This window comes from Pygocentrus nattereri, chromosome 20 (genome assembly GCF_015220715.1).
Source record: "Pygocentrus nattereri isolate fPygNat1 chromosome 20, fPygNat1.pri, whole genome shotgun sequence".
Classification (NCBI taxonomy): domain Eukaryota; kingdom Metazoa; phylum Chordata; class Actinopteri; order Characiformes; family Serrasalmidae; genus Pygocentrus; species Pygocentrus nattereri.
Window position 1 is genome coordinate 34,279,366 of NC_051230.1, and position 23,863 is coordinate 34,303,228.

Sequence of the window (23,863 nt, forward strand, 5' to 3'; positions counted from 1 at the left end):
GAGAGTGAACAAATGTGTTTACTGTGAGGCAGATTGAGGGTGAAGGTATGTGTTGACTCTTTGAGGCGGACTGAGCGTGAAGGTGTGTGTTGACTCTGTGAGGCAGACTGAGGGTGAAGGTGTGTGTTGACTCTGTGAGGCAGACTGAGGGTGAAGGTGTGTGTTGACTCTGTGAGGCAGACTGAGGGTGAAGGTGTGTGTTGACTGAGGCAGACTGAGGGTGAAGGTGTGTGTTGACTGTGAGGCAGACTGAGGGTGAAGGTGTGTGTTGACTCTGTGAGGCGGACTGAGGGTGAAGGTGTGTGTTGACTCTGTGAGGCGGACTGAGGGTGAAGGTGTGTGTTGACTCTATGAGGCAGACTGAGGGTGAAGGTGTGTGTTGACTCTGTGAGGCAGAAGGTGTGTGTTGACTCTGTGAGGCAGACTGAGGGTGAAGGTGTGTGTTGACTCTGTGAGGCAGAAGGTGTGTGTTGACTCTGTGAGGCAGACTGAGGGTGAAGGTGTGTGTTGACTCTTTGAGGCGGACTGAAGGTGAAGGTATGTTTTGACTCTGAAGCAGACTGAGGGTGAAGGTATATGTTGACTCTTTGAGGCGGACTGAAGGTGAAGGTATGTTTTGACTCTTTTAGGCGGACTGAGGGTGGAGGTGTGTGTTGACTCTGTGAGACGGACTGAGGGTGAAGGTGTGTGTTGACTCTGTGAGGCAGAAGGTGTGTGTTGACTCTGTGAGGCAGAAGGTGTGTGTTGACTCTGTGAGGCAGACTGAGGGTAAAGGTATGTGTTGACTCTGTGAGGCAGAAGGTGTGTGTTGACTGAGGCAGACTGAGGGTGGAGGTGTGTGTTGACTGTGAGGCAGACTGAGGGTGAAGGTGTGTGTTGACTCTGTGAGGCCGAAGGTGTGTGTTGACTGAGGCAGACTGAGGGTGGAGGTGTGTGTTGACTGTGAGGCAGACTGAGGGTGAAGGTGTGTGTTGACTCTTTGAGGCAGAAGGTGTGTGTTGACTGAGGCAGACTGAGGGTGGAGGTGTGTGTTCACTGTGAGGCAGACTGAGGATGAAGGTGTGTGTTGACTCTGTGAGGCAGAAGGTGTGTGTTGACTGAGGCACTGAGGGTGAAGGTGTGTGTTGACTCGGTGAGGCAGACTGAGGTTGAAGGTATGTGTTGACTCTGTGAGGCAGACTGAGGGTGAAGGTGTGTGTTGACTGTGAGGCAGAAGGTGTGTGTTGACTGAGGCAGACTGAGGGTGGAGGTGTGTGTTGACTCTGAGGCAGAAGGTGTGTGTTGACTGAGGCAGACTGAGGGTGAAGGTGTGTGTTGACTGTGAGGCAGAAGGTGTGTGTTGACTGAGGCAGACTGAGGGTGGAGGTGTGTGTTGACTCTGAGGCAGAAGGTGTGTGTTGACTGAGGCAGACTGAGGGTGAAGGTGTGTGTTGACTCTGTGAGGCAGACTGAGGGTGAAGGTCTGTGTTGACTCTGTGAGGCAGACTGAAGGTGAAGTGTATGTTGACTGTGAGGCAGACTGAGGGTGAAGGTGTGCGTTGACTCTGTGAGGCAGACTGAAGGTGAAGTGTATGTTGACTGTGAGGCAGAAGGTGTGTGTTGACTCTGTGAGGCGGACTGAGGGTGAAGGTGTGTGTTGACTCTGTGAGGCAGAAGGTGTGTGTTGACTCTGTGAGGCAGACTGAGGGTGAAGGTGTGTGTTGACTCTGTGAGGCAGACTGAGGGTGAAGGTGTGTGTTGACTGTGAGGCAGACTGAGGGTGAAGGTGTGTGTTGACTCTGAGGCAGACTGAGGGTGAAGGTGTGTGTTGACTCTGTAAGGCGGACTGAGGGTGAAGGTGTGTGTTGACTCTGAGGTGGACTGAGGGTGAAGGTGTGTGTTGACTCTATGAGGCGGACTGAGGGTGAAGGTGTGTGTTGACTCTGTGAGGCAGAAGGTGTGTGTTGACTGAGGCAGACTGAGGGTGAAGGTATGTGTTGACTCTTTGAGGCGGACTGAAGATGAAGGTATGTTTTGACTCTGAGGCGGACTGAGGGTGAAGGTGTGTGTTGACTCTGTGAGGCGGACTGAGGGTGAAGGTGTGTGTTGACTCTGTGAGGCGGACTGAGGGTGAAGGTGTGTGTTGACTCTGTGAAGCAGACTGAGGGTGAAGGTGTGTGTTGACTCTGTGAGGCAGAAGGTGTGTGTTGACTCTGTGAGGCAGACTGAGGGTGAATGTGTGTGTTGACTCTGTGAGGCAGAAGGTGTGTGTTGACTCTGTGAGGCAGAAGGTGTGTGTTGACTGTGAGGCAGACTGAGGGTGAAGGTGTGTGTTGACTCTGTGAGGCAGAAGGTGTGTGTTGACTCTGTGGCAGACTGAGGGTGAAGGTGTGTGTTGACTCTGAGGCAGACTGAGTGTGGAGGTGTGTGTTGACTGAGGCAGACTGAGGGTGGAGGTGTGTGTTGACGCTGTGAGGCAGAAGGTGTGTGTTGACTGAGGCAGACTGAGGGTGGAGGTGTGTGTTGACTCTGAGGCAGACTGAGGGTGAAGGTGTGTGTTGACTCTGTAAGGCGGACTGAGGGTGAAGGTGTGTGTTGACTCTGAGGTGGACTGAGGGTGAAGGTGTGTGTTGACTCTATGAGGCGGACTGAGGGTGAAGGTGTGTGTTGACTCTGTGAGGCAGAAGGTGTGTGTTGACTGAGGCAGACTGAGGGTGAAGGTATGTGTTGACTCTTTGAGGCGGACTGAAGATGAAGGTATGTTTTGACTCTGTGAAGCAGACTGAGGGTGAAGGTATGTGTTGACTCTTTGAGGCGGACTGAGGGTGAAGGTGTGTGTTGACTCTGTGAGGCGGACTGAGGGTGAAGGTGTGTGTTGACTCTGTGAGGCGGACTGAGGGTGAAGGTGTGTGTTGACTCTGTGAAGCAGACTGAGGGTGAAGGTGTGTGTTGACTCTGTGAGGCAGAAGGTGTGTGTTGACTCTGTGAGGCAGACTGAGGGTGAATGTGTGTGTTGACTCTGTGAGGCAGAAGGTGTGTGTTGACTCTGTGAGGCAGAAGGTGTGTGTTGACTGTGAGGCAGACTGAGGGTGAAGGTGTGTGTTGACTCTGTGAGGCAGAAGGTGTGTGTTGACTCTGTGGCAGACTGAGGGTGAAGGTGTGTGTTGACTCTGTGGCAGACTGAGGGTGAAGGTGTGTGTTGACTCTGAGGCAGACTGAGGGTGGAGGTGTGTGTTGACTGAGGCAGACTGAGGGTGGAGGTGTGTGTTGACTCTGTGAGGCAGAAGGTGTGTGTTGACTGTGAGGCAGACTGAGGGTGAAGGTGTGTGTTGACTCTGTGAGGCAGAAGGTGTGTGTTGACTCTGTGGCAGACTGAGGGTGAAGGTGTGTGTTGACTCTGAGGCAGACTGAGTGTGGAGGTGTGTGTTGACTGAGGCAGACTGAGGGTGGAGGTGTGTGTTGACTCTGTGAGGCAGAAGGTGTGTGTTGACTGAGGCAGACTGAGGGTGGAGGTGTGTGTTGACGCTGAGGCAGACTGAGGGTGAAGGTGTGTGTTGACTCTGTAAGGCGGACTGAGGGTGAAGGTGTGTGTTGACTCTGAGGTGGACTGAGGGTGAAGGTGTGTGTTGACTCTATGAGGCGGACTGAGGGTGAAGGTGTGTGTTGACTCTGTGAGGCAGAAGGTGTGTGTTGACTGAGGCAGACTGAGGGTGAAGGTATGTGTTGACTCTTTGAGGCGGACTGAAGATGAAGGTATGTTTTGACTCTGTGAAGCAGACTGAGGGTGAAGGTATGTGTTGACTCTTTGAGGCGGACTGAGGGTGAAGGTGTGTGTTGACTCTGTGAGGCGGACTGAGGGTGAAGGTGTGTGTTGACTCTGTGAGGCGGACTGAGGGTGAAGGTGTGTGTTGACTCTGTGAAGCAGACTGAGGGTGAAGGTGTGTGTTGACTCTGTGAGGCAGAAGGTGTGTGTTGACTCTGTGAGGCAGACTGAGGGTGAATGTGTGTGTTGACTCTGTGAGGCAGAAGGTGTGTGTTGACTCTGTGAGGCAGAAGGTGTGTGTTGACTGTGAGGCAGACTGAGGGTGAAGGTGTGTGTTGACTCTGTGAGGCAGAAGGTGTGTGTTGACTCTGTGGCAGACTGAGGGTGAAGGTGTGTGTTGACTCTGTGGCAGACTGAGGGTGAAGGTGTGTGTTGACTCTGAGGCAGACTGAGGGTGGAGGTGTGTGTTGACTGAGGCAGACTGAGGGTGGAGGTGTGTGTTGACTCTGTGAGGCAGAAGGTGTGTGTTGACTGTGAGGCAGACTGAGGGTGAAGGTGTGTGTTGACTCTGTGAGGCAGAAGGTGTGTGTTGACTCTGTGGCAGACTGAGGGTGAAGGTGTGTGTTGACTCTGAGGCAGACTGAGGGTGGAGGTGTGTGTTGACTGAGGCAGACTGAGGGTGGAGGTGTGTGTTGACTCTGAGGCAGACTGAGGGTGGAGGTGTGTGTTGACTCTGTGAGGCAGAAGGTGTGTGTTGACTGAGGCAGACTGAGGGTGGAGGTGTGTGTTGACTGTGAGGCAGAAGGTGTGTGTTGACTGAGGCAGACTGAGGGTGGAGGTGTGTGTTGACTCTGTGAGGCAGAAGGTGTGTGTTGACTCTGAGGCAGACTGAGGGTGAAGATGTGTGTTGACTGTGAGGCAGACTGAGGGTGAAGGTGTGTGTTGACTCTGAGGCAGACTGAGGGTGAAGGTATGTGTTGACTCTTTGAGGCGGACTGAAGGTGAAGGTGTGTTTTGACTCTGTGAAGCAGACTGAGGGTGAAGGTATGTGTTGACTCTTTGAGGCGGACTGAGGGTGAAGGTGTGTGTTGACTCTGTGAGGCGGACTGAGGGTGAAGGTGTGTGTTGACTCTGTGAGGCGGACTGAGGGTGAAGGTGTGTGTTGACTCTGTGAGGGTGAAGGTGTGTGTTGACTCTGTGAGGCGGACTGAGGGTGAAGGTGTGTGTTGACTCTGTGAGGCGGACTGAGGGTGAAGGTGTGTGTTGACTCTGTGAGGCGGACTGAGGGTGAAGGTGTGTGTTGACTCTGTGAGGCAGACTGAGGGTGAAGGTGTGTGTTGACTCTGTGAGGCAGAAGGTGTGTGTTGACTCTGTGAGGCAGAAGGTGTGTGTTGACTCTGTGAGGCAGACTGAGGGTGAAGGTGCGTGTTGACTCTGTGAGGCAGAAGGTGTGTGTTGACTCTGAGGCAGACTGAGGGTGAAGGTGTGTGTTGACTCTGAGGCAGACTGAGGGTGGAGGTGTGTGTTGACTCTGAGGCAGACTGAGGGTGAAGGTGTGTGTTGACTCTGAGGCAGACTGAGGGTGGAGGTGTGTGTTGACTCTGAGGCAGACTGAGGGTGGAGGTGTGTGTTGACTCTGAGGCAGACTGAGGGTGGAGGTGTGTGTTGACTCTGAGGCAGACTGAGGGTGGAGGTGTGTGTTGACTCTGAGGCAGACTGAGGGTGGAGGTGTGTGTTGACTCTGAGGCAGACCGAGGGTGGAGGTGTGTGTTGACTCTGTGAGGCAGAAGGTGTGTGTTGACTCTGAGGCAGACCGAGGGTGGAGGTGTGTGTTGAGAGGGTTTCTCTCTGAATGTAGGTTGACGGTTCCTGTCACAGAAAAGTCGTGTACTTGTGCGCTCATGTTCCACGGTGCCTTTGAAGTGGCCGCTCTCTCCTCACGTCTCCTCTGTCTGCTCTGCCTTTACTCTCGTTTTTCCTCCGTTTGCCCTGATTCTGTGATGTGCAGAAATGACACGTTGAGGCAGAAGGAGCCTCCTAAGCCTAGTCTGGGATCAGAGCCACTCAACTAAACACTCACTTCACGTCTAATAAGCGGAGTGGCAAGGCTGGACAGAGGTCAGTGTAGTGAAATACTCTGAGCAAATCGGTCAGTGTGGGTCTCCTGCTGCGAACGCCGACAGCTTAAAAGTCCGTACAGCACTATTATACACTTTTCAGCATTTGCAGTGTTTTTCCCCCAGAAAATTCTTTATTATTAATTAATATCTATAATAAATATCATATATTTATACAAGCATTATACATTTTATATCTACTATGAATTATTAATGATGTACTACGAAGTATTCATTAGCTACAACAAATTATTCACTAACTGCTCTAAATTATTCAGGAGCTTCTTTAAATGATCTAGTTAACTGCAAAATATTTTTCAGTAGCTACTGTAATTATGCAGTGTCTACTGTAAATTAATCATCAAATTATATGAGTTATTCTGTAGCTACTATAAATAGTTTATTCAGGAATTTATTAGTTATTCAGTAGTTTTATTCAGGAAATTCAGTTATTCAGGAGCTAATATGAATTATTCAGTAGTTCCTATAAATTATTCAGGTAATTCTGTTAATTAGTTGCTACTATAAATTATTCAGTAGTTGCTATAAATTATTTTCATTCAGGAAATTCAGAGTTATTCAGTAGCTACTATAAATTATTCAGTAGTTACTATAAATTATTTTCATTCAGGAAATTCAGAGTTATTAAGTAGCTACTATAAATTATTCAGTAGTTACTATAAATTATTTGTTCAGGAAATTCTGTTAATTAGTAGCTACTATAAATTATTCAGGAAATTCAGAGTTATTCAGTAGCTACTATAAATTATTCAGTAGTTACTATAAATTATTCAGGAAATTCAGAGTTATTCAGTAGCTACTATAAATTATTCAGTAGTTACTATAAATTATTCAGGAAATTCAGAGTTATTCAGTAGCTACTATACATTACTCAGGAAATTCACAGTTATTCAGTAGCTACTATACATTACTCAGGAAATTCACAGTTATTCAGTAGCTACTATACATTACTCAGGAAATTCACAGTTATTCAGTAGCTACTATACATTACTCAGGAAATTCAGAGTTATTCAGTAGCTACTATACATTACTCAGGAAATTCACAGTTATTCAGTAGCTACTATACATTACTCAGGAAATTCAGAGTTATTCAGTAGCTACTATACATTACTCAGGAAATTCACAGTTATTCAGTAGCTACTATACATTACTCAGGAAATTCAGAGTTATTCAGTAGCTACTATACATTACTCAGGAAATTCACAGTTATTCAGTAGCTACTATACATTACTCAGGAAATTCAGAGTTATTCAGTAGCTACTATACATTACTCAGGAAATTCACAGTTATTCAGTAGCTACTATACATTACTCAGGAAATTCAGAGTTATTCAGTAGCTACTATACATTACTCAGGAAATTCACAGTTATTCAGTAGCTACTATACATTACTCAGGAAATTCAGAGTTATTCAGTAGCTACTATACATTACTCAGGAAATTCACAGTTATTCAGTAGCTACTATACATTACTCAGGAAATTCAGAGTTATTCAGTAGCTACTATGCATTACTCAGGAAATTCACAGTTATTCAGTAGCTACTATACATTACTCAGGAAATTCACAGTTATTCAGTAGCTACTATGCATTACTCAGGAAATTCAGAGTTATTCAGTAGCTACTATACATTACTCAGGAAATTCAGTTATTCAGTAGCTACTATACATTACTCAGGAAATTCAGAGTTATTCAGTAGCTACTATACATTACTCAGGAAATTCAGAGTTATTCAGTAGCTACTATACATTACTCAGGAAATTCACAGTTATTCAGTAGCTACTATACATTACTCAGGAAATTCAGAGTTATTCAGTAGCTACTATACATTACTCAGGAAATTCAGTTATTCAGTAGCTACTATACATTACTCAGGAAATTCAGAGTTATTCAGTAGCTACTATACATTACTCAGGAAATTCACAGTTATTCAGTAGCTACTATACATTACTCAGGAAATTCACAGTTATTCAGTAGCTACTATGCATTACTCAGGAAATTCAGAGTTATTCAGTAGCTACTATACATTACTCAGGAAATTCAGTTATTCAGTAGCTACTATACATTACTCAGGAAATTCAGAGTTATTCAGTAGCTACTATACATTACTCAGGAAATTCAGAGTTATTCAGTAGCTACTATACATTACTCAGGAAATTCACAGTTATTCAGTAGCTACTATACATTACTCAGGAAATTCAGAGTTATTCAGTAGCTACTATACGTTACTCAGGAAATTCAGAGTTATTCAGTAGCTACTATACATTACTCAGGAAATTCAGAGTTATTCAGTAGCTACTATACATTACTCAGGAAATTCACAGTTATTCAGTAGCTACTATACATTACTCAGGAAATTCACAGTTATTCAGTAGCTACTATACATTACTCAGGAAATTCACAGTTATTCAGTAGCTACTATACATTACTCAGTAGCTACTATAAATTACTCCGTAGCTGCAGAACTGTATTCTGTAAGTACTGTGAACTGTGGCTGACTGACGTCAGTGTGTAGCTGTGTAATTGCATGAGTGGTATAGCTTGAATAGAAATAGCAATAGAATTGGACTGAATAGAAAGTGATTGTTAGGGAAAATGAAGACTAATAAGGTTCTCGTTTGTCTTTGGATGTGTAGTTTTGTTCTGTTGTACTGCAAAAAAATGAAAAGGGAACCAGAGAACCAGCGAGGGAGGAGAATCTCGTAGTGACTGAGCCAGCATTACTTTCTCTGGTGACCTCAGAATGATAGTTTGGTGACAAATCTGTTTTCCACCATAATGAAAGCTGAATTTATTCGTGCTTCAGTCCGTTTATAGAAAACTATCAGAAACTGTAATCAGGCCTGAGAGATACTGAGAGTGATTCGGCCTCATGCTAACGGGTGCTGTATAAGCTGCCATAACCTGTTAGATACGGTAGCCTCGTGGCCCCAGCGCGCTCGGTTTGAAGGGGGAAATTGTGTAAATGTGTTTTTGCTGAACTCAACTTTAAACGGTGGTGTTTCTGGGAAAGTGGATGCAGGCCTTGCTGCGGTTTTGGTCATTTATTTTGCAGCAGAATATCAAAAGGGAAGTGTGAACTGTCATCTCAGCTCAGCTGTGGCATCAACACGAGAAAAAATGCAAATAATATCTTATAAACAAGCCTGGAACAAAAATAAAGACTTGCCTTTTCATTGAGAGGCAGTGTGATGATGTTTTGTCAGTACTGTAATTGCAGTTTGGATGTCAGTTACAGAGAAAACTGAACACCCGCATGTTTCATTACTAAGAGAGCAAAATCAGTCCTGTTTAACTGGATTTAGTGCAGCACAGTGTGTGAAACGTTAAAAAATATATGATGAATTTAATGTACTGAATTTATAAAGCTTACATATTGTGTGAAAATCTGGACGTATCAATTTTAATTTGATTTCCCTTTTAGTGTAACAACTTGGTTCAGTTTTATTGTTTTTCTAATTTTTTTATGTTTTTGCTACAATTGTTTACTTGAAGAATAATGTCAAAAGTATTGAATAAACTCTGAACAAAATGTTTTTATTTATTTTTTAATGACATATTTTTAAAATTGGGAAAATATCCGGTACAAATTCTAAAGAAATAAATCTATCTAACCCAAAACTGGGGCACTTTCACCAAACCAAACGTTGATATTTTGATGATTTGTCCCATCCACACAGATTTAACCCCTTAAAATCTCAGGCTTATTTTATATTAAGGCGTATAACTCCTAGTTAGTAGTAACTACTGGGACTTCAGTGCCGACTGGCCCAGTTGTTATCAGGTTATAGACGTGTGTAATAATAAAACTTTGGGCCTGCTGTCGAGCCCTGGGTTTAACGAAACCCCAACCGTCCATTGGTGGTCAGGTCAGACAAACTTACAGAGATAAAGCTAGCCACCAAGCGAAAGCCTAGCAAGCATCTCTTTCATCCAAATTTGGTGGAATGGTTAATGTAACACTTAGTTTTAGTATCATGCAAACGCTTAGAGGGTTTTATGCTGTGTTTCCTGGGACGGATTAAAACGCTGGGTCAGACGCAGCGGTTTTATAGGGGTTTAGAGGGGTTTTATATCATGATGCTGTTTTTTCTGCGTCCGTTAAAATTTCACTAATGTAGCCTTACAGATATTAGCAGTAGAGAGAGGCTTGTTGGCCTGTATAATTTGCATATTTGTGAAAATGAAATCATGACTCTGCATTAAGCTACCATCTCCACACACACACACACACACACACACAGACATACATGCAACAAAGCTGGGCCCGGATGTGTTCGCAGCGTAGCAACGGCCCTGTGTTGTACGAAGGAGGAAAAAAACAAGTAAAAAAAAAAAAAGTGGTCCTGCTTCAAATTCACATGCTTGTTTCGATCAATTTTCAATTTCAATTTGGAATTTTACACCAAAACTCAATAGAGAGAAACTGGAATTGCTGATTAAATTCATTATTTCATTGATGTAGTTGATGAGGTCACGGTCAGGTTAACTATCGATAACCGGTAGTGAAGCTTTTAGAGCGGTTTCTGTGTGTAGAGCAGGACCGGTGTAACTGTACGTGAGTGGTCGAGATGGCATATATTCTGAATATGAGCGTATCTGTATCTGCGTGATCAGTATTACCTGCCGAAGAACTTGAGTCACTGCTTTCATTATTATTGTGTGAACTTCCTTAATCTAACAAATTGGTCTTCATTCACTCATTTCATCAAAGAGTCTTTTCCGATGATGCTTCTGTTCTGAGACTGGTTCATGAAGTAACCTAAGTCAGATTACCCATCCACTTCCTCTGAAACTGAGCATCTGTGTGCGTGTGAGTCATTCCAGTAGTGGTCTGACTCAGGCTTGCGTGATACCATGAGCAGTCTGCACTTCTGTGGTCAATGAAACTGATGATTCAATTGCTTTTCATTCATAGACAGTGGGACAGGCTGGAACGCTTCTGAGCAGCACAGCTTCATTGCGTGGTAAAATGTGTGGTGGTCAAACACCAAATAGCTTAACACACACTGGGATTGTGGAGCAATAAGGATTCATGAGCTTCATTGAAGTTTCCCCAACGCGCATGAAACCTAGAACCGTGACCGTCCAACCGACATGAACCCTGCAACCTCTGAACGTCCATAAAACAGAAATTCAACAAGCATGAAGCCCAGCAAACACTGAACATCCAGCACATGTTAATTCAATAATGCAACCATGAACTCTTACCATCTTAAACCCAGCAAACGCGAACACTACAACCATACACCTCCAGTAAACCACAAATATCCAGACCTATAAACATGAGCTCGTTAAAAATTAACCCAATACAATCCCACCAAACACAAATCCAGCAACCAGAAATATCCAACAAACGCAAATCCAGGAACCACAAATATCCAACAAACACAAATCCAGCAACCAGAAATGTCCAACAAACGCAAACCCAACAAACTCAAATCCAGGAACCACAAGTACCCAACAAACTCAAATCCAGGAACCACAAATATCCAACAAACGCAAACCCAACAAACTCAAATCCAGTAACCACAAATATCTAACAGACACAAACCTAACAAACTCAAATCCAGGAACCACAAATATCCAACAAACACAAACCCAGCAAACACAAATCCAGTAACCACAGATATCCAACAGACGCAAACCCAGCAAACACAAATCCAGCAACCACAAATATCCAACAGACGCAAACCCAGCAAACACAAATCCAGCAACCACAAATATCCAACAGCCACAAACCTAACAAACTCAAACCCAGCAACCACAAATATTCAACAGATGCAAACACAAATCCAGCAACCACAGATATCCAACAGACACAAACCTAACAAACTCAAATCCAGCAACCACAAGTATCCAACAAACTCAAACCCAACAAATTCGAATCCAACAAACATACATCTAGCAACCACAAATATCCAGCAAACTAAAACCCAACAAACGCAAATTGTACAACCACAAATGTCTCACAAACATGAAACTTACAACTAATAAAAGCATCCAAACAAACACAAACCCAGCAATCATAATCCCAACAAATGTGTCAACCACATCACAACAAACATGAACTCTACAATCAAAAATATTAAAACTCAACAAAAATCCTACAATCATGAACACCCCATGCAAACCCAACACACGCAATGCTCAATAACACAATAAACCCCAATCCAACAAACTTGACTAACAGGAACCGAACAAGCACAATCCCAACAAACCTGAAACACTAACCCTACAAACACAAACCCCACAACCTAACAAACATAAAGCAAGCGTTAGAGAAACGGCAAGTCAGTCAGCCTCAGGAATCACACAGAAAGTGTTCAGGTTTACTGCTAACTGTTTGGTGCAGAGCATTGTGCTGTAGACTCGTTGACTTTGAATGTTGCTCAGGCACAGGCATGTAAGTGTTTGTGAGGTGATGCTTTTTGATCTGGTAATGGGGTGATGAAAGTTCTCCTTTCAGAGTTTCACTTCTGACTTCTGAAGGAAACCTTTACAGAATGATTTCTCTGTAATTCTCAGTCCTTGTTTCCCTCTTTCTTTTCTTCTTTTTCTGTCTTCATAATGCAGTGTTCTTCAGCTGTGCTGGTTACTGCGATGAATGGTAACACTATCCAGCAGACCACGTGCAGCGTGCCACCCATACTGCCCCCCTGTGGCTGGAGGGAGTTCTGTGAGTTGCATGCAAATGCCACAGCCCGGGATGTGGCCCAGTGGTACCGGCGCTTCGCCAGGACCCATCCGCCACACGATGTCGTCCCTCCGGAGATCTTCAGCCGGCACTTCATTGCCGTGTTCCAGCAGCACTTCCACAACGAGGTGTCCAAAGATGTCCCACCACCGCCCATGATGACCGGCCGCTTGCGCATCACTTCCTTTTCTGGTGCGCTGGACTACCGGGAGCCAGGTGGCGCCGCCCTATTTGGTGTCCTGTCGCCCAAACCGGACATGGTGACCGTGGCCCGGGAGCAGGAGCAGCCTTTGCGCTGTTCATCTAATGACACTACAAACAGAGCTCTTGGCCACGCCCCCGAAGAGGAAGATGAGCAGCACCAGCCGCGCTCTGATGTCACTCACATCAGTCAGTTCCGGCAAAGCATACGCCGGCTCTTCAAGAGACGGTCTCGTCCCGAGGATTCCACCCGTGGTGGGTCTGGAAACGAATCAGAAAGAAGCAGCGTGGCCTCGGGGGCAGCGGATCGGGCCTCTCCCTCTCCCCCTCAGACGCCGGTAGCGCCACCTAGTGGCTCCAACCTGCTGAGCCGTTTCGGACTCAGCCGCCTGAAGCGGCTGCAGAGCACAAAGCGGCGGCAGGACAGCGAAGGCACGTGTAAGGATGGGCAGCTGAGATACCTGGTGGTGGACGACACTATCTCCGATGCGGCGCCACGATGGCTGCGCTGCCGTCTGCTGGTCAGGAGGACCAGCGACAGGTTCCAGCTGGAGCTCTACGATCCACCCAAGGTAGGAAAGATATCTATGTTTTACTCGTCGCTGGACGGAACGTGTAACATTTCTATCGCTTCATTCATCAAACATTCATAAAGTGTCACAGTACATATGGGCAGATGGCATTTTCACCTGGCATGTCCAAAGAAATTGGAGTTGTGCAAGTAGAGATGCATTGATACCACTAGATCTTTTCTGATACTGACCCCGGATTACGGACCCGTCCTCTTCTGGTCAAACTACCTACAAGTGATTATACTACTAATATTAATAGCAGTAGTATTGGTATTAGGAATAGCTGGGAGTCTATGAGAACATCAGTGTAGGGTGGGCATCTAGTCCAAGGTACGTGGTGGTAGCTGGGGCGTGGGCAGCTGGTCTGAAATGGGTAGCAGGAGGGCTTGACGGTCAGTCGTCCTTCAGTGTCCGGCCAGACATGTGGGCGGTTGTATACTCGGAAAAAAGGCAGGGAGAGGGAATTCGTTTTATTCTGTCTGTTTGTACGTAAAACAGGGAATGTAAATATTTACAGAGTGTGGCTAACGACTCCGGCAGATCTGACTATGACAGTTTAACTAACAGGAGAGAACCAGAAGGACACACAGACACGGCAGCACTCTGAAACAGTTCGGCATCCCTCCACTCCACCGTCCACAAACCTGAGTGACCGCGTGCGAGCAGCTGGACGACAGCACCAGCGTCTCAGTTTACTATAATTCCCTGTGTCCATGGACCCCTGGATCTGCCGCCTTTATCTAGGGGGGAACATTAGCTACCAAAAGCTAAACTGAACAAGTGAGTTTTCAGCCTAGTCTTAAAGCACAAATCTTAACTTTTTAATAATATGAGTGTAGCAAAGACTTGTGTGCTTGTTTTAGAGAGTAGTTTGGATTTTTTTCAAAAATAATTTTTTCAAAATCTGCAGTAGCTGCGCTGTTCAAGTTGAGGCTGTATTTTCATCACAGCGAGACTCACTTCCCCGAAAACAGCTGGCTTCTGTTAAAACACAGGTTGAGGTGCGAAAAGAGAAAGAGTGAGCAGAGATAAAGGCCAGTGCTGAAACCCAAAGCAGCCTAATACAAACCTCAGTGTCAGTTCCAGTGTTAAATCTCACTGTGTGACTGGGCAGGTGTGTATCAACACATCTGATTGGTTGCCGCTCAGCTCATTAGCATAAAGTTTGTCCCGATTGAGGGAGTGGAGGGAGAATGTGCGTCAGGGCTCTGATGTGTCAGTAATGTATTGTAGTCTCTTGCCTCGTTATAGTGCAGTGTGATGTATTAAGTTGGATGTAATTTACCAAAACAATTTAAATGGTGTGAAGGCAAATAATTTAGCATGACATCATCTTCCACGTCATGTATATGTGGTTGATTAGTGTAGTGATTAACACCTCTGCCTTCTACGCTGTAGACTGGGTTTCAATCCCCACCTGGGTAACCACCCTACACTATACCAATAGAGTCCTTGGGCAAGACTCCTAACACCACCTTGGCCTCCCTGTGTAAAATGATCAAATTTTAAGTCGCTCTGGATAAGAGCGTCAGCCAAATGCCGTAAATGTAAACGTGTATGCTATATTTCAACATCCCCAACTTAAAACACGTTTCCTGGCAGCCTCTGTGACATTAATGACCTCAGCACATCATCCACGTCTCTTAGTCTTGCCTCCAGCAGTGCTTACAGGCAACGCTGTCAGCATGTTTTTCATTCACACCCAGTTAAAGGCTTTTAAAAATTCTCAGGATAAGTTCTGCTTTGTCAGCGCGCTGCTTCTGTTTTTGAACTGTACTTACCAGAAATAGTGTTTTAAACTGAGAGCGAGGAGCAGAAACTGTGTGCATGTTGGAGTAAATGAAACACTCCAGAACGTCACACTGTGCACATATCATTAATCGGTAGCATTGTTTGGTTGTATCATCTATGAAAACGCAATGATCAGATCAGATCAGTATCAGCGGATAAGGGTTTTGGTACGTCCCTAATACACTGCACATGGTTGCAGTTCATATTTTGAATGCTAACTGCATTTGCTGCTGCTTGGCAGGGTTATTATGTCCAACTAAAACTATTACCAAAACTAAAATTGTGCTCGTTGACTGAAATATAAGTTCTCAAAAACTAAATCCAAACTGGTAATGTCCACTGCAAAGCTAAATAAAATGAAGCAGAACTACGTTCAACAATAAACCTTTAAGTTACTGACAGTCTTTTTATTTTAGGTTTTTGTAGTGCATGAATGAGAGTATTGTGTGTTTCAGGGTTTGGTCGTCTTTAAGGAGAGCTGAAGCCAAGACCGAGCTCGGGCTGCTGTTATGTTCACTTTATTTTACCCATATCTGATACCTACTATCTTCATGTCATCATCATATTCCTAAAAACCTGAACTAAAACCCAAAACTAATCCAAAACTCTTACTTTTAGAAAAGAAATAATTAACTAAAACTACTAATGCAACTTTAAAACTAACTGAAGCTAAACTGAAGTAAAAAACTCAATACAAGCTAAAAGGAGTTATAACTATAATAACTCTGGTGCTTGGACCCCTCAGAAAGTCCAAAAATCTACGAGAATGCCAGCATGAAGTCAGATGACCCACGCCGGCTCTGGTCTGATTGCACTGCGTCCGTCTCTCCTGAGCTCCGTCCACAATAGCGGCCGCTCTGCTGGAAGCTGCTTTTCCCACTGACCCCGGATCAGCTGTGGCTTTTGCGCAGGAGGCTCCAGCGCGACGGTGCTGCCCCCAGATCAGCCCCGGAGCGCAGCGGCAGAAAGAGGAAGCTGCCGAGAGGCTGATAATTCGCTTCGCGTGAGAAACTTTCTCTCAGGGAAGTGCTAGCTCTGCCTGTGGAGCCGGCCTGCGCTCTGCAGATAAAGGCCTACGATTATCTGCTGATTTCACAGAACCGCTGTATTGTTATCAACACAGAGTTAAAACCTTTTGCTAATAAAGCAAATCTCATTTAAACGCCCCCCCCCCCCCCCCTTACCCCAAATAACGAGGCTAATGTAGCTAATGGATGCTCATGGAAAAAACAGTAAACGTGGTGCTTTTTCTCAAATCACTCAAATCATTCACCACAAACTGAGGATGAGTTCAGTAGCTCTTAGTCTTGATTATGAGGTTTCTGACACTGTGTGACTCGCTGTTATTTATAAATGTGGAAAAAAGTGCGTTTGCACAGCTAAACACAGTAGCGGCCAGAGGCTGCTGCTGTTAGAGGTGGAATATATGATGATATTTATGATTATTGTGATAAATTACCCCACAGTATCATTTTTAAAATTGTAATCATCAGCCAGTTTGCATTGAAGTCCCTGTAGTTACTGAATAAGCCTTTTAGTGTAATAAGCAGGATGTAAAGGGGGGTAAACGCTGATCAGCTGAGTGTTTCATTGCAGAGTGACCATATTCAGTCCTGTTTAACTGGATTTAGGGCAGCGCAGTGATGGAAACAGGACTATGTGAAAATGAAAGGCATTATGTTTATAGTTTTTGATAGTAGTTTTGTAGTAGTAGTTGGTTCTTTTTTGTCTGTTCCAACTTATCAAACTTATACATGCTATGAATCATACTATATACTATGTAAATGTCTGGAAGTCCCATAAAGAAAAATGATACATGACAATAGATGGATTTGAAGTATATGACATATATTAGTATGTATGTGTTTCCCTTATATGTCTAACTTGGCACATACAGACAGATTTATGACATATATGCCAACTTATTTGAGATGAAACATTTTCAAATATAGGAAAACTATTTTGGTCATATATCAAAATAATTGATCATTTATTCACGTTATATATATTATTTTTTTGCGCCTTCTTTCTTTTGTCCACATACGTCCTACTAAAGTGAACATTAGTGAAACATGCACATTGTAAGCTATTCAATTAACTCATTAAAGCGTAAAAATAAATAAATAAATGAACAAATAAATAAAAAATACATAAATGTACATATTGTTAATAAGTTAGAACATGTGGTTGACCTGCTTTGATATATGTGCAGACGTGACCATATGTCAGAGATCCTGATGGGATGTAGTGAATTTCCAGCTTCTTTACCGCGTCTGGCTGCGTGATGTACGTCAGTCCATGTGTGTTGATAACAGGATGTCATACGGTGTGAGAAAGCAAGTCTCCTTAAGATTTGGGAATTCCGAAAGGGAATGCCTCCTCTTCCCTAACTAACATTCCATACTAGTAGCACCAGATGTGAAAATGTTTTGTGGGGTCTGAAATGAAGCTCTCTGTCCAATTGGGTGTACAGGCTTTATGACCCTGGTATGGTAACCAACAAATATATGCTTGACTACATATGCAAAAGGCATGACATTTGTATTTTCGTCTTGAAGTGCACTAGAACTTCATGTTAAAATCATATGCATATAAGTATTCTCCTGGGAACGCTGCTGGCTGTTTCCTGTGATTTTTCACTGTCTTGTGTGCCTTTAATACAGTGACAGCGCCGAAGCTACACGGTGTTACGGTTCTGGCTCATGTGGACAGAGTTAAAGTACTAGAGTTAAAGTACTAGAGCGTCAGTGTGTGTGTGTTTGGAGTTGAATTTGCCTTGACTTTGTGTGTGTGTGTGCTTGGCAGTGAATGTGGAGCACAGCTGCTTCGTGTGTCTCATTATACAATCCTGTGAGTGTGCGTGTGTGTGTGTGTGTGTGTGTGTGTGTGTGTGTGTGTGTGTGTGTGTGTGTGTGTGTGTGTACACTTCCTCTGAGCTCTCGCCAAGAAAATGAGCAAAATTCCCATAACCCCCCTCCCCGCCCCTCCCACAAAACGTTATAATAAAAACCACCTTAAAATAACTCGGGAATTTTCAACAAGTTGCCTGTTCAGGGAATAAAGAATGGCGCATTAAACTGTTGGATGAACTGAGTGAGTTGTTGTTCTGTATGTCAACTAAAAGAGTCTTAAACAAGTAAATCAGCCCAAAATGCAAAGATATCCCACTACATCAACCTAAAATGCAAAGATGAATCACAAAATTGGCTTAAAACACAAAGATAAATCACTTAATTGGCCTAAAATGCAAAGATAAACTACTAAATTGGCCTAAAACACACAGATAAACTATTACATCAGCCACCTTCAAGCTGCATCATTGGGGGGGTTTGTGGACATTAAACTGGAAAGTCTTGCTCTAGAGCCCATGTGTCAACCACAAGGCCCGCGGGCACAGTCGTATGCGACCTGCTAAATTATTTTAATTCACGTTTCACCCTCACATGCACTACAGTCCCCATCATGCACTGTAACATAGTGTGTGTTCTGACCGCCAACAGCAATCTGTGGACCAGCGGTTACACAGAAAAAAACAGATACCTGGTGTGTAGTTCAAGCAAATAGGCAGTGTTAAAGACTTAAAGCAGTTTATTTGGGATTATTTTTGAGTAAGTATTCAACTCCTATACTGCTGTTGCAGTTTTAGTGTATTTTGAATAAACAGTGGCCCGTTGGGGTCGTGGCAAAATGTAAAGTAAGAATTAGATAAAAACACAGCTGAGATTTTTAAATATGGCCCTTTTAGTGGTTGAGTGTGACACCCCTGCTATAAAGTCTAAAGAAGCACCGCTGAAAAAAAAAAATGAAGCGTTGTGTCACGGGCCTGAAGTGTGAGTGATGAGATAGAGATGGTAGAAGGTGAAGCCTTGTTCAGGTTTACAGAAGTGGTTGTGTGTGTGTTTGTTGCATAAACAAGAGATTATTTTTACTTCAAAAGTACGAAATCCAAAGGAGCTGTGTGTCTGTTAAGGCTTCTGGTTTCTATTTGGTGATTGCAGTCTGATGGAAAATACTTCTAATTCTACAAAACCGCATCCTTACATCTGCTGCGTGTTAACACACACACACTCTCTCACACTCACACACACACACACAGTCATCTCAAACTTCTTACAGCCCACAACTAAAGCCAGGGACACACTACACCACTTTTACTGTTCTAACAGATCATACGGAGTGTGTCCCACACGGATTTAAGCCTGATTTTTTGGTTTGCTGTTTTTGTGACTGAAACACTGGGGAACTTTAAAAGGGCCCATTTCAGGGAATTCTCCTCACTTTTTGGAAATAAAGGCATTTAATGTTGTGGGTAAACATTGTTAGAACATACTGTTCACTCTCCAGCCAATCCAGTCTATAACTACAAAAACAGCCCGCTTAGGATTTTTGTGATACCATAAAAATCAGCTCATTTACATATATCCACCTATTCAACCTTCAGCAGTTTGGCTCCACCCACTCACACTTACGTGATGAGTGTTTTAGACTGCGTTTTGAATGATGCATTGCTAATCAGAACATAGCTCATTTACATATACGTGTCTTTAAGGCGCAGTAACAAAAACAGCCTGTTTAAAGCTAACAAAGCCCTTCTAAAGCTTACAGTGGAAGGAAAATGGTCATGTAGAAATAAATTAAGGCTGTTTTTGGTTCATAAAACCACAGTTGTTGTAAATGGACGTCCCAGGTGGAGAAAAGAAAAGGAAAATGGCACATGGGTCCTTTAAGCTGAATTTAAGTGAACTCCCCAAACCCCTTTAAGCTGGGCGTACATTACACCACTCTTATCATCCCAGCAGATTTTGAAGCCGTAGCGTGGGAGTGGGCGCTGCATGGGTCAAATCCCTCCTCAGGTTTGAGATTTGTCAGAACAGGCCATGGAGCAGCTGGTACTGGAGCGTGAATGACTAATAATTTCCAGATTCCAGCAGCGCCTGACGGCCGTGGGGACGTTGGGAAGATCAAACAGACGACTAGAGACTTTCAACATCAGTTGGCTTCTTATTCTAATACCCATTCCACCTTAAATGGTGCAGCAGCTACTTTCAGATCCCTTTACTTGTGTGTAATGCTGCGGCATGAAGTGGCAGAATTTTCCATCATGGCTCCATTGAAAACAATAGAGTGTCCAGTTTGCCAATCTACCACAGACATGTGTCGTCTGGAGGCTCCTGAGTGGAGCAGCCATCTAAGCGCTGATGGTGGGAGATGTTCGGAGGGGTCCCAGAGATTCCCTCTGTGGGGGGGGATGGACGCAGTGTTATTATAGACGTTTTTGATAGTTTTTATTATTTAGTTTCTTTTTGGCGTTTTGATTTCACTTCAGGTTCAGTTTTTTAAGAGCATTAATAGTTTGTTTTGTTTTTTTAGTTTCTGTAAAGGAAGAATTTTGGTTTGGCTTTTATTATGTCTCAGTTTTACGTTTGGGTTTATATTATTATGGCTTATATTTAGCATTATTATCAGAAATTAGTGTATAACATGGGACAAATTGCAGGTTTGTGCTTTGCAATGCTAAATTCTCCAGCTATTTAAGGAATACTTGGAAGGAAGCTTTTATACACCGAAAGAACCCTAGAATTTTTTTCTTTGTCATAAGGTTTTCGTTGGAATTTGTTGGACAGGAATTTATTTTTTATTACAGTTAATGGTTAATGGTTTTTCAGTAATGACAATAGCACAGATGGGATGGTCCTTTCATCAGATCTGCTCTGATTTTAGCAAATCCTGGACATGCACCAGCCACACAGCAAAATACACTAAAATAAGACATGAAAATCAATGAAAATTACCACTTAAACTCTAAAATACCATTCGTCATGTTCTTCATAACATTCATATTTCATAAGCTCCATTCAGAAGCTGGGCGTCGTGTGAGGCTGTAGCTCTTCTCTCCAGTCTAATAGACGGTGACGTCATTTTAAACCCTTATAATAAAAGAAGCTGAACTCAGTTTGTTTTTCTACTGAAAGTCGACCTGTTTTTCCCCAAATCTGGGCTCTAAACTATAAACAGACGGCGTCTCTTCAGTGATCTGCTCTGTGAACATTGCCTCTATAAAATAACACGTCTGAGTATAAATAAACATCTGAGATTTTTGGCTTTCAGCAGTAAACAGTAAGCATATACTGATATGTGTAGATCATAAAACACACATTCTCTTAATTTTAGGGGAGCTTTTACAAAAATAAAAAATAAAATAAATTTAAAAATGTACATTTATTTCATGCATTTACCGAATAATTTGCCTTAAGATCAGGTCATGTAGGTGGACAAACCAAAATATACCCTGGAGAATAAGAGGTTAAGCACAAAAGTGTGTACAATCTTAAAAACACTATTTTATGATGAAATACTAGTTAAACGTTCCACCGAGCTTGAAACTTTGGCCTAATCAGACGTCAGAATGCTGTTGAGGATAAACAAACATGTCGTGCACTTTTATAAGAGGTATTTTTGTTAAGCAGAGTGGCTGCTGTGACCCTTCATCTGGAAACAGGAACGTCTTCATAAGTTTCTCGCTGCTCTGCAGCACAAACACCATGTACGAAAGGTGGGAACGGGATGAAACCTAATGGAAGCGGATGGGAACGGGACTGAAAAAACAGACCTCTACCTTCTACCTTAATTATGTAATTTTATTCAAACAAATGATTGAACTTTCCATTTTGTCACTACCAAAACAGTCATAACTCTACTGAAACCAAACGTACCAAATGTTTCAGTAGTGATAATTTTAGCGCACCGTGTGGCGATTAGGAACAAGGATGCAGCCTCTCTTCCTGCTCTGAAATGCAGGGGCGTGGCTAAAATAAGGCTCCACCTATGGACTAAAACACACAATATTTATTAAAAAATGAACTGAGGATAAATTGAATCTTTTAACTTTAAACAAATCAGTAAGATGTTAAAATACGAAATATATATGAGTGAGATTTTCATGTGGTTGGAGTGAGTGGAGTGAGATTTTCAGGTGGTTGGAGTGAGATTTTCAGGTGGTAGGAGTGAGATTGTAGTGAGATTCTCAGGTAGTTGGAGTGAGAGTGGAGTGAGATTCTCAGGCAGTTGGAGTGAAAGTGGAGTAAGATTTTCAGGCAGTTGGAGTGAGATTGGAGTGAGATTCTCAGGTGGTTGGAGTGAGATTGGAGTGAGATTGTCAGGCGGTTGGAGTGAGATTGTCAGTCAGTTGGAGTGAGATTGTCAGTCAGTTGGAGTGAGATTCTCAGGTGGTTGGAGTGAGATTGTCAGGCGGTTGGAGTGAGATTGGAGTGAGATTCTCAGGCGGTTGGCTTGAGATTGGAGTGAGATTGTCAGGCGGTTGGAGTGAGATTCTCAGGCGGTTGGAGTGAGATTCTCAGGCGGTTGGAGTGAGATTCTCAGGCGGTTGGAGTGAGATTGGAGTGAGAAAACAAGAACGCTCTTTTAACACGAGTCAGCGTTGACCCAGTAATCATGAAATAGGGACGTGACATAAAGGGCAGCGGCTCTCCCACAAGATACAGAAGAACAATAATAAATGATTGAGCTACAGGTTTACAGTGAAGTCTGAGTGTCTACAATCAACCATTTCACACCAAACCACCCAGAATGTTTACATCTCAGACCCTGAACTACACAGAAATGCTCCCCTTGAATGAGCCCCGCCGCTGCTCCACAGTGGGCTTCATAAACCACCGCGTGTTTCTGTACAACGTCTTCATTCTTGGATTGAGGATCTCAGCACAGAGTGAGGAAACCACACCGCGTCCTCTGAGTCAGTGCGAGAGTGGAGATGAAGAATTCGGGTGTTTGAAGCGAGAGCCAATGAGCACTCTCGGATTCCTCTCTGAGTAAATTCAGCAGAAACGTGGCCGATAGCATCTGCACTGATTGATATCTAGGCCACAGTTTCAATTTCCATCAGTCAGAGTGGAATCACCCACGGCCCCGTTTCCACAAAAGCAGAGCGCTCTTCGATTGAAAACACACACACACACACACACACACACACACACACACACACACACACACACACACACAGGTGCTTCACACTCCATCTGCTCCCTCAGCACTTCACGGTTTGCTCGAAAGGCTAAACGACACTGAATGAATCTGTGAAATTTCACCTTTTTGAAGCGTTTGTGTTGATGTTACAGCAGCTCTGCTGGATAGATGACTCGACTCAGCTGCCTCAAAGTCAGAGATTTCACACTTCAGACTGACCCGGGCCTCAGACTGAAGTCCTGTAGCTCTGAGTGACCCTGGACCTTCACTATGGTTATTTCATTAAAACCAATAATAGAACAATCCACTTTATCACCACCACACCAGTCCCAGCGCTGCCCAGACCTCAGCAGGAGTTCCAGTAATGACCGTTTGAGCCCCCGCCTTCCATACCCCCATCCTACTGATGACCCCCACCACTGCGCAGTGTCTTACGGCTAAAAGTGACATATCATTAGCTTTCTGATTAGTATTAATTAACGGTCAGAATCGTTCATTAGAGTGATAATAAACGATGAGTACTGTAATTATAATTAATCTGGTTATTTTTATACTGTATATTGGAGAGAGATGGAGAGAGAGAGAGAGAGAGCTGCTGTGAGACTCTTGAGCTGCAGGTTTGAAGTGGCTTATCAAAGCGCTGCTGTCAGGTGTGCTGATTGTATACGTGCGCTGTGGGGTCTTTAAAGTGTGTTCTAATGTGGAAAATATGGACCCCCTCTGTGAGCCCCACTGATGTTCAC

At 43.8% G+C, this 23,863-nt stretch overlaps 1 protein-coding gene across 4 annotated transcripts in view; it reads left to right on the forward strand.

Moving 5' to 3' along the window:
* sh2b3 (SH2B adaptor protein 3) overlaps positions 1–23,863 on the forward strand; it is a 78,870-nt gene that overhangs the window by 24,892 nt on the left and 30,115 nt on the right. For 3 of the 4 annotated variants that reach the window (XM_037531344.1, XM_037531345.1, XM_037531346.1), the window contains exon 2: positions 12,453–13,346. In XM_037531344.1, the coding sequence (XP_037387241.1) occupies positions 12,480–13,346 (867 nt within the window). In that variant the 5' untranslated portion in view covers positions 12,453–12,479. Of the gene's footprint in view, positions 1–10,772; positions 13,347–23,863 lie in introns of those variants that run through there. The other variant, XM_037531343.1, reaches the window with a different exon arrangement.